Raw genomic sequence first — 11,270 nt, 5'->3', positions numbered from 1 at the left:
TCGAATTTTCAATAGAAAAAAACTTATTTATTATCCTGAGATGCTTTGCATATACCAAAGACCCCGCTGATTCGAACTCGGATAGGAATAATTATCCACTGTCCTCGAGTAGAGCATGCTACATGTGTCACATCATCAGTGGGGTGGTTGAAGTATTTTGATTTTTTTTTATATCTTAATTTCTTTTTTCTTTTTGCAAAACGTCAGAAGGTTTTAAAGTTATTAACAGTAGAACCAAGCCCTTAGAATAGTAAACATACCAAAATGTCAAGTCGATTCGAAATTTTACGTGCATTCTATTCGTTATTAAAAATATTCAATTAAATCAATTACATTTTCTTTAATTGGTAAGTCATGTATACATTTATGTTCTTATGTTTAAACTTAATAAAACGGACCAATACATCTTTTGAAAGTTAAAAGTATTTTTTAAAATAACTATTGATAATGGTAACATTACTACGTGGCTATTTCAATACACAAAATGACTTCAGCGCTTGTTTACTAGTTAATAGATGGATATCTCTTTTGAAAGTTAAAAGTATTTTTAAAGATAAGTGTTGATAATTGTAACATAATTAAGTGGCTATTTCAATAAACATCATGACTTTTATCACTTGTTTACTAGTAAATAGATGGATATTTTTAGATGAAATCATGCATGGATATTGAATAGCTATATAAACGCTATACAAGGAGATGTTTCAGGATAAAGCCCATCAATCATGAAGTAAGTAAATGTGTTAACAATAGTAAAAAAGTCTAAAATGTTAAGTTTTAACTTGATTTATTTTTAATCTAATATTTAAAAAAATGAACGTTATAAATGCAAAATTTATTTTATAGGAATGTTAGACGGAAATCCTATGCTATATTTTTTTTCTAGTTGTATACATATATGTATATGTAACAGAAGTATTCTACTTTCCAATAAATAGCAAAAAAAGTTTACATGATAACAATTTGGTAAAACTACTATATTTTGGGGGTCAAAAAGGGGTCTTGCTGGACCTACTTCTTTGATTTCAAAAGAATTCGTTTTTTTTTACCTAAACGACGATTTGAAAAAATATCTTAGCATTGTTTCATCAATCTTTATTTTTGTATTACAAGGACAAGTTTTGCTCTTGTGTTGAGCTTGTTTGCTTGTGTATTCGCAACCTACCACGTACCAATAGAGAAGACAACTCTTTGGGGTGGTGGGACATCATGGTACTTTAATGGTTATTGTGAATTTGAAATTTCACAGTCACATGGAGAGAACACTGTCACAGTAGATATGGTCCTAGATCAATCCACTTCTAACTTGCTGGTCAGTATAAAACTTACATTACAGTAGATACTAGTCTAGTCTTAGATTATATATAAAAAAAAGAAGATGTGGTATGATTGCCAATGAGACAACTATCCAAAAAAGACCAAAATGACACAAACATTAACAATTATAGGTCACCGTACGGCCTTCAACAATGAGCAAAGCCCATACCGCTTATAGTCAGGCCATGTAAAACAAGTCAAACGAGAAAACTAACGGCCTTATTTATGTAAAAACAAATGAACGAAAAACAAATAAGTAACACATAAACAAACGACAACCACTGAATTACAGGCTCCTGACTTGGGATAGGCACATACATAAATAATGTGGCGGGGATAAAAATGTAATCCATTTCAAACTTGCTGGTCAGTACAAAACTTACAATGCAGTAGATATAGTCCTAGATCAATCATCTTCAACCTTGCTGGTCAGTACAAAACTTACAAGGCAGTAGATATAGTCCTAGATCAATCATCTTCAACCTTGCTGATCAGTACAAAACTTACAATGCAGTAGATATAGATCTAAATCAATCATCTTCAATCTTGCTGATCAGTACAAAACTTACATTACTTTTACAGTAGATATGGTCTTAGATCAATCAATTTCAAACTTGCTGGCCAGTACAAAACTTACTTGACAGTAGATATGGTCTTAGATTGAATTCGTTTTTTGTTATTGATATATATACTTCAAATATTTATATTCAGTTAAATTTAATGAATAAAGAATGTAATAGCCGATAAAATCTACTATGCCTAATAGGATAAACATCTGTTCTATGGATTCATATTGTTCTATATTTCTTAGATTTGGAAATTGACCATTGGTAATATTATAAATAATGGACAGCAATATGAACTTTTCAATCAAGACGAGTGGCATACTGGTACACAAAAAGTCGATTTTATTCTACAGTACAATGGAAGTCAAGAATCGTTCCCAACCGGTACATGTACTAGTAACCTCCCTTCACCTTCCAACCAAGACACAACAACAACTACTACTACTACGACACAACCGACGACGACAACAATGACACAACCTACGACAACTACGACACAACCGACGACAACAACAACGACCCAACCTACGACGACAACAACGACACAACCAACGACGACAACTACGACACAATCCACGACGACACAACCGACGACAACGACTACGACGCAACCGACAACTACGTCACAACAATCATCGAAATATTACACTGTCCCTGTTGCAAAAGATAATGCATGGGGAAGTGGAACGACTTGGTATATGCAGGGATCCTGCACATTTGACATACAGAGTCAATATGGTGTTGGAGATATTCATATTGATATGCACTTCGACCAAACGGTGTATGTGAATCAGGTGAGTTAAAGAATGTGTTATCCTATTATATTCATTTGGTACATAATTGTGTATATAGTATTATTTATGTCAAGAACATCGATTGTATTACATACTTATTTATCTACTAAATATTTGTACACGTTTCCATTAGTATGGGTCAGGATATCATTTTCACAAATATCTCAATCTGAACAATACGATATATGTTTTTGTACAATCATTGTTCTATACCCAACCTTTATGAATGAAACATCATTATCATCATCGACGTTGACGTTATCGCCATCGTCGTCATCATTATCGTCATCATCGTCGTTTTGGCAGTCGTAGCCATAACTTTTACTTTGCCATCTTTCGAAAAAACAAAATTATAACATTTTCAAAGAAATTACTACTTTTACTAATTAATTTTCTCTTTTAATCTGGAAATGCATGTATAACACCAATCATAGCTGTTAGTTTTTTTTCAGATTTGGAATGCCTTGAACTTAGGCCATTCGAATAATTATGATTTGTATTATCTACACAATGCACATCCAATATCTAACCAATTACTTGAAATAGGATTCATTTTAAGATACGAAGGCAGTGAAGCAAGCTATCCAACAGGAACATGTGTGAGTGATATTGCATCTTCACAAGACATGATTACGACAACAACACCTGCAACCACAACAACGACGACAGCAACAACGACAACAGCGACATCAACGACATCAACGACAACAACATCAACTTCATCTACAACAACAACACCAACATCATCTTCAACGACAACTTCTAGCAGTTCCCAAAACGTTTCTACAGCACACGATTACGGACAACTAATCGAATATTCCATTTTGTTCTATGAAGCCCAACAATCAGGCTACTTGACAGTTAATCGTATCGACTGGCGTGGAGATTCGGCAACCAATGATGTGGGAATCAATGGTGAAGATCTTACAGGGGGCTGGTATGATGGTAAGACATCGTTGAACAAACTTTAAATGTATAGCATTTTTTTTTATTAAAACATATAAAACTTTAAGAGAAAAAAAACGTCTGTTAAAACAGAGAGGTATTTCGCCATTTAAGCTTACAACAATTAAAAATACTGAGGCAGTTGACGTTGTCGACGTCTAAGTCGCTCATGTCAGAAACAGCATGCATTAGTCCCTTTTCAGCGGAGAATCGGCGAGACAAACATGAATTCTGCTGGTACTTCGTATCCTCACTGAAAATTTCAATATACGGGCCATCAACGAATTGACATGAAGATATTGACGACGTAAATCGACGGAAGTCATAGAAAGTGGGTGTTGGTATGGTTGTGTTGTATTGTATGTTTGTTTTCAATGTATATCTCTTGTATATCAGTTTAGCTGCTTTTAATTTCACACTGCTGTATGCACTGCTAAGTTTCCTTCTGTATAAAATCTTCCTTCGTTCGTAACTACAAAAGTTTTTTGTTTCAATTTTATAAAATACGTAGTTATTTAAATATTTTGTACAGTTCCTTTTGGATTGCACAACTGTCACCATATGTCTGCTGGCTGGTTTGGTCTGGTCGTACTTTCCTTTTGAGTTTTGTCTTTTAATCTATAATAGATAAGAATTACAACAAATCTTTATAAATGACAACTAACTCACAAAACAAGCAAGACATAGTCATTGTGCCTATTGTGTATGTATCGTACTCGAAGTATTGATATTAACAATTTTGCTGTATTCTTTTTTAATCGACAGTACTATTATGCCTAAATTTAAAAAAATCAGAATCTTGTCATTATTTTCAGCTGGAGATGGCGTCAAATTCAACCTTCCAATGTCAGCTTCTGTAATTAACCTTGCAATGGGCTTATTGCATTGGAAAGATGCATACGAAAACTCTGCTCAATTACAAAATATGTATAACTCTATCAAATGGCCGTTGGATTATTTACTTAAGTGTTGGAGGCCATCAGATAGGATTTATTATGCTCAGGTAGGACACACCGATTATGTTATTGATAGAAATAATGAAGTCGAATTCTTAAGTCTAAGAATACTTCAATGGACTTATAACGCGATATATTGTCCTAGATTAATCAGACCTACTTTTGTTTTATGGGTTTCATTGCATTATGTCATCTTTAATTGGCTTTCAGTCAAGAAAATAACTCATGCAGTTTTAGCAAAACAAGCGCTCCAAAACTGGTAAATCGCAGTCCTTTTGTTTTAAATGCAATTTGCTGCTGTTCAACTATTTACACCCCCTCTTCGTATTTTATCTTTGATATATTTAAATATATTCTTTGTATACGAATCCAGTTTTATAATACATGCAATTCAAACATAGGTTGGTGATGGCGACCTTGACCATGCTTATTGGGGACGACCTGAAGACATGACTATGAATAGACCTGCGTATTATCTTGACGATACCATGTCAGGGGCTGACGTCACTGGTGGAACAGCAGCAGCATTGGCTGTCGGTGCTTTGGTATTTAGTGAATCTGGTAAATAATGATAGGATTCTTTGTAGTTCATATGATTGCATATAGCCATAAATGATCAAGGCTTTGTTTTGGCGTCAACTGTAGTTCTATTGCCATTATCATCTCTTGTAAAAAAAAATTGTTATGTTGATTATAGAAAAAATAAAATTGTAAAATTGCGTCAGTACTCAAGTTTAAAACAACAGAGAGATTACTTTATTATCATCCTTTCCCAAAAAGTTAAAACAAAAAACGTGAGGAAAATATGAGATATCAAATTTTACCACAGTCTCATGGTTCTTCAAAATTCGTATTTAATAGACACAATCGAGAAGTGCCAATCACATACACTAACAGAACTATACCCGACTGTAATACTTCTCATTTGTTACAAGCATGTTGTCTACAATCCATGTCCCTTATACATTGGCATTGTGTTTGTTCTTTCTAAGTGATATTATAATTTACTTTTGAACGTTGAATTTATTTATTTACAGACTCGTCGTATGCAGCCACACTTTTGTCAAGTGCTGAGAGTTTGTATTCTTTTGCAAAGGATATTCCAGGTTTATACAACAGTGACATCCATGATATAACCCAATTTTATGAGTATGTCTCTCTTTCTTTCATTAATAATATCTTCTTTCAATGTTTTAAATATTAAATTTTCAATAAAGTCATGTTTTGTCTTTTAATCATTCCGATTAAAAAAAAGTGTTACTTTAATTGCTTAACTTTTGTTAACGGACTCAGTTTTACAGTGCGGCACTTAGATAGGTGATGGTTATAATTTGAATTCATTCCCTCATTTGGACAAAACTATTTAACTTTGAAAAAAGATGAATATAAATTTTGACACCCTGCTGTCGTTCGAAAGGGATGGAAAATAGCTTGGACATTGTTGGATAAAAATGAGGAAATATTATTACTCTGAAGATGTCTGGCTTAGATTCAAATTTTAGAATATATCATAGTCCCTGCATTTCAAAAATGAATAATCTTTCTAGATGAATAAAATAACGGGTTTTTTCACAGGTCCCACGAGTATAAGGACGAGATGTGTTTAAGTGCAGTACTGCTGTATATGGCAACCAATAATCCACAGTACCTTACTGAAGCTCAAGCTTTTTACAACGACTACAACCATGACAGCGTTCCATGGGCGTTTGACTGGGACGATAAGACGGTGCTCTGTGAGGTTTGTAAAATATACACATGGAAAAATAATAACCATTGACAGAATGGATACATAAACGAATATGTTAATTAACGAAATAAACAAAGACAATACATTATGATAGCATATGCTATTTTGTAGCCATTGTTTGTTAAAAACTTTAGAGTTTTTCTCATTGAAATAAATTGTAAATATTACACAATCACGCTTGGAGTTAAAGCATCAGTATTTTAACGAAGTTCAAATCTCTCAAATCGTATTAGAAGAAAACAAAATTTACTAACAGAATCTGAGAGACTTGCATGTACTCTAAAAGGAATGAGACCCAATCGCAGTTACAGGGTATGATTGAAACAAAAGTTTTGCTCCTTACGTATTAAAGTATATTACTTTCATGATTTTAAAATACGAAATTTTGTGTTTACATCTGTTACACACAAGAAACAGAAACATTTGTGGGTTGACAAACAGTTTTCAAGAATAGACAAATGTATCTGCCACTTCGTTCTTCCAAAAAATCTTCCATCATCACCGAAAAACTAAAATAGCTCCAAAATGTCCATAACTTTATAATTGTTAAAGATAAATAGTGTCTTTAGAACTACAACATACAGGGTTAAATTAGTTTCTGTCTTTTCTATCTTTTACAGATTCTTCTTTATGATATTACTGGTGATAACACGTACAAAACACGTGTGGAGAATTTCGTCGCTGCTTGGATGCCATCAGGATCCATACCATACACAACATGTGGACTAGCATGGAGATTGGAATGGGCATCGCTTAGATATTCGGGTAAATTTTGTCGTATGAGAGATATAGTCTATAAAACATTGAAACAAAGACAATTACTATAATTTTAATACTATAGATTATTTATATATCATTTATATATCAACTTATCAATTCTCAATTTTATTTTGCTTGACACTCTTTTACAAACTTTACCTGTAACGCAAACTTTGACAAGAAAATAAGAAACAAAAGGGATTAAAGGCAACTTAAAACTTTAATCGTTTCATGAAAACTTATGACGTGAATAAACTTCAATAAAGGAAACAACATTATGTAGTTTGAAGGCAGCTCACCTGTTACGAAGCAATGTTCTGTGGTAACTTTAAAACTTGTAAAGATTGTTCGAAACCTTAACTATATGTTTGAATTGCAGCTAATGCAGCATTTATTGCCCTGCTAGCAGCAGATGCAGGGATCGGTGATGCATCAGCATACAAGACATGGGCTATGTCACAGATTCATTACATGGTCGGAGATAATGGCCAGGATTTCAGTTTCCTGATTGGATATGGAACTGCTTTCCCAAAGCGCCCTCATCACAGAGGAAGGTATGTAAACAGCAATTAAAAGAATTAAGATATATTTTGTCCGATGCTTCTCCTTTAAAAACCAAATTTTCTCAATCTGCAATCCATTTTTGGTATACTTGTTCAAGCAAATAACGTCGTTTACTATCTTGACATACATTGGTTTTTCAATTTTCTTTTACTAAAGTGCAACAAACAAAAAAGATCGCCACTGCAACATTCATAGAAACGAACTATTTTAACCTGGTGCTATATGTTGGAAAGGTGAATGATTTAGATTAACTTATAGGCGATATATGTTTACCGATGTTCCTACCTCGTAAATCCGTTCGAAAGAGACAAATCTATAAAACTAACAGAAACAGAGACAAACTTCAAAATGGGCCGATTTTAATGTTCTATATAGTTATCAAAAGTACCAGGATTATAATTTTATACGCCAGACGCGCGTTTTGTCTACATAAGACTCATCAGTGACTCTCATATCAAAATAGTTTTAAAAAAAGCCAAATAAACACAAAGTTTCACAGGCGCTTATGTAAATGATTTAACATTAAAAAATAATATGAACAAAATAATACTAGAAACATAATATCTATATATTCCTAATAATTCGTAATAGAATGAATGTTTATTATCAGTGTGATAAGGTCTAACTAGGAATCTAAAATCAGATCACATTAAATTTGTATATTGCATTTAAAAATCATCTTATAAAGGATCATGCAACTTAAATATAATGGAAATATACATGCAATTTACTCAGGTTAGTTAAAAAATAAGAAGTTGTTAGAAAGCAATTATATCTTGTGAAGTCTTAACGAATTTGGACTTTGTGTTTCGACCTGATAAACATCTGCATTTAAATTCGAGTAACACCTCTTTACATTGATTAGGCCTTCAATAGGACGCCAAAAACTCCTTGCAGTGTTTTTAGGACTGTTATGAGTTTCGTCTTGATAAAAAAAAAATAGATAACCTTGATTTTTTTCTTCAGTACCTGTGATTACTCTCCTGCTACATGTGACTGGGGTACTTATTGGAGCTCAGGTCCTAACTCTCACATACTTTATGGGGCACTTGTTGGAGGTCCTCAGGATTTGCAAGACACCTATGTGGATGATAGAGATAACCATAAGACAAATGAGGTGGCTTGCGATTACAATGCTGGATTCCAATCAGCAGTAGCAGGTACGAATTACAAAAAAAGTCAGCCGTATTAAAATGTACAACTTTCGACAATCAACGGATTTAATTCTGACGTATCTAATTTAGTTTCTTAGTTATCACAAATCATTGTGATCTAGCTAAGTCTTCAATTGACATTTGTTATTGGGAATATATTTTGTGCAATGTGTCTCATATGCCAAATAATATAGCTGAGTGTTGATTAAACTATCATGTATGTTTTAATCTTTTTGCATAATATGTATGTCAATCAGTTTGTGACATATTAATAAAATAGATTATTATTAGTACATGGTACACATTTGGACTTGGTACACTGTTCAATTAGAATGTGAATACATAAAAACCTCCCATTTCTGTTGAAATAAAATGTTAACTTTCAAAACTCCACTTACCAATGGTTGGAATTTTTGTTATGGCTGTTCACATCTACAAAATAATTGAAAGTTTCAATAATAAAAAAATTGGCTGATACGGATGTAGAATAACAAATTACTTTTCATGCGATTATTTGAATCTTGTTGCTAATATTCAACACTGCTTTCTCCACATCCATGCAAATGCAAATTAATGGTTATTAGTCTTATTTCTTGTGAAAATTTTAACAAAAATATAAATCATAAGAATACTGACCTCCGAGGAAAATTCAAAACGGAAAGTCCCATATCAAATGGCAAAATCAAATGATAAAACACATCAAACGAATGGACAACAACTGTTATATTCCGGACTTGGCACAGGCATTTTCAAATGTGGAAAATGGTGGATTGAACCTGTTTTTTACTGTCAACAAAGTGAGAGGTTTAGTGCTATAAAACCAGGTTTAATCCACCGTTTTCTACATTTGATTATGCCTGTTCCAAGTTAGGAATATGACAGTTGTTGTCCATTCGTTTTTAATGCGTTTTATCATTTTATTTTGCCATGTGATTATGGACTTTTCGATTTGATTTTCTTCTGAGTTCAGTATTTTTGTGATTTTACTTTTTATAGTAAATTATAGTAAAGGACACAATTTATCGAATGTGATAAATGCGTTTGTCTTGTAGCAGCTTTCAAAATATTGAAATACAAATAAAGACTCATACCACTATTGTTAATATACATTGGATTATATTTTTTTTACAGGTTTGCTTCACTTTGCGGTAAACGGAAACTTGCCTGCTGCTCCTATGCCTAGTTGTTAATTGTGATAACCACCGACAACTTCTACCAATTTATAATCTAGGGACATGATGTTATATGTTTTACATGATTATAATTTTACATGCTACAAGTACATGTTTTTTTTTTGTTCAATTTCTTCAGATTTTTTTTCAAGTCACAAAAATGTCTCTTGATATAATTCGAGTCCATATCTGTTTTTATTTTTAAATAAATGATTCCTATGTGTAGTCTTTAAAGAGATTCTGACAAAATTTGAAATAGTATGAGAAGTTGAGACTCCTAGTATATTTTCTGTACATTTCTTGTTTACTATGAGCTTTATAACAGTCGTTAATCAAATCAATTCATCCTGTGATATTTTATTCAGTGGAAGCTATTGAGAAGGAAAATTCTAAATGGTATGGGCGAAACCTTTGAAACCCCGTTGTGTATATTTTTTAGATGGATTTTATACTGGACTGGGTTGGTACCGCTTTTAAATATCTATGTATCAACATTTTGTACACAGGATGTTTCCAGCTAAGAATTCAATATAACGTGGCATACGTGCAGTTTTTTCTTATAAGCCAAAATTCGTAATATGCTATCAATATTCAAAACACTAAGGTTTGCGTACACAAAAAAGTAAAATCACAAAAGTACTGAACTCCTAGGAAAATTCAAAACGGAAAGTACCTAACAGTAATCAAATGGCAAAATCAAAGGATAAAACACATCAAACGAATAGACAACAACGGTCATTTTCCTGACTTGGTACAGGCATTTACAAATGTAGAAAATGGTGGATTGAACCTGGTTTTATAGCGCTAAATCTCTCACTTTTATGACAGTCGCATCAAATTCTGTTATTTTTACAATGATGCGTGAAGAAAACAGACAAAATCGGTAGAATAGTCAAAATATGGTTACAGTAGTCATCACTGTGGAACAATCTCAAGACAAACAAACATATACAAAAAACACAAAAAAGCATCTATCAAATTGAAAAACACTTTCTTTGTTACGCGTGTTGTGCGTCCGAAAATGCAACGTCTCAAAAAAAGAAATTTTGACGTTCAATGTCTATTCAAAACAATTTTAATTTCACATGGAAACTGTTGGTATGCAGGTTTATAAAATCAAAAGTTATGTTAGAATTAATCAAAGAAACAGACCGAAATTAAGAATTATGATCCAGCAGTTCTTTAGAATTATTAAGAATCCAAATATGGTTAATTCTACTACGCGAATGAAATAATCGTATGTCGTTTAATATATTATCAAATTTATAATAAATCAATAACATATGACATATAATA

At 32.6% G+C, this 11,270-nt stretch overlaps 1 protein-coding gene across 1 annotated transcript; it reads left to right on the top strand.

Annotated features, from left to right (window-relative positions):
* Positions 1-725: 725 nt before the first annotated feature.
* LOC134699056 (uncharacterized) lies at positions 726-10,150 on the top strand. The gene is made up of 12 exons (XM_063560742.1): positions 726-730; positions 1,114-1,312; positions 2,129-2,677; positions 3,130-3,622; positions 4,438-4,625; positions 4,980-5,139; positions 5,616-5,727; positions 6,154-6,316; positions 6,946-7,090; positions 7,464-7,638; positions 8,615-8,808; positions 9,934-10,150. Exons 1-12 carry the CDS (start codon positions 726-728, stop codon positions 9,990-9,992), a joined length of 2,442 nt encoding a protein of 813 aa, XP_063416812.1. The 3' UTR covers positions 9,993-10,150.
* The last annotated feature ends 1,120 nt before the right edge of the window (positions 10,151-11,270 follow it).

The sequence above is a fragment of the Mytilus trossulus genome, unplaced genomic scaffold (assembly GCF_036588685.1).
Source record: "Mytilus trossulus isolate FHL-02 unplaced genomic scaffold, PNRI_Mtr1.1.1.hap1 h1tg000024l__unscaffolded, whole genome shotgun sequence".
In the NCBI taxonomy this organism is placed as follows: Eukaryota; Metazoa; Mollusca; class Bivalvia; order Mytilida; family Mytilidae; genus Mytilus; species Mytilus trossulus.
This window is presented reverse-complemented; position numbering and strand designations above follow the sequence as displayed.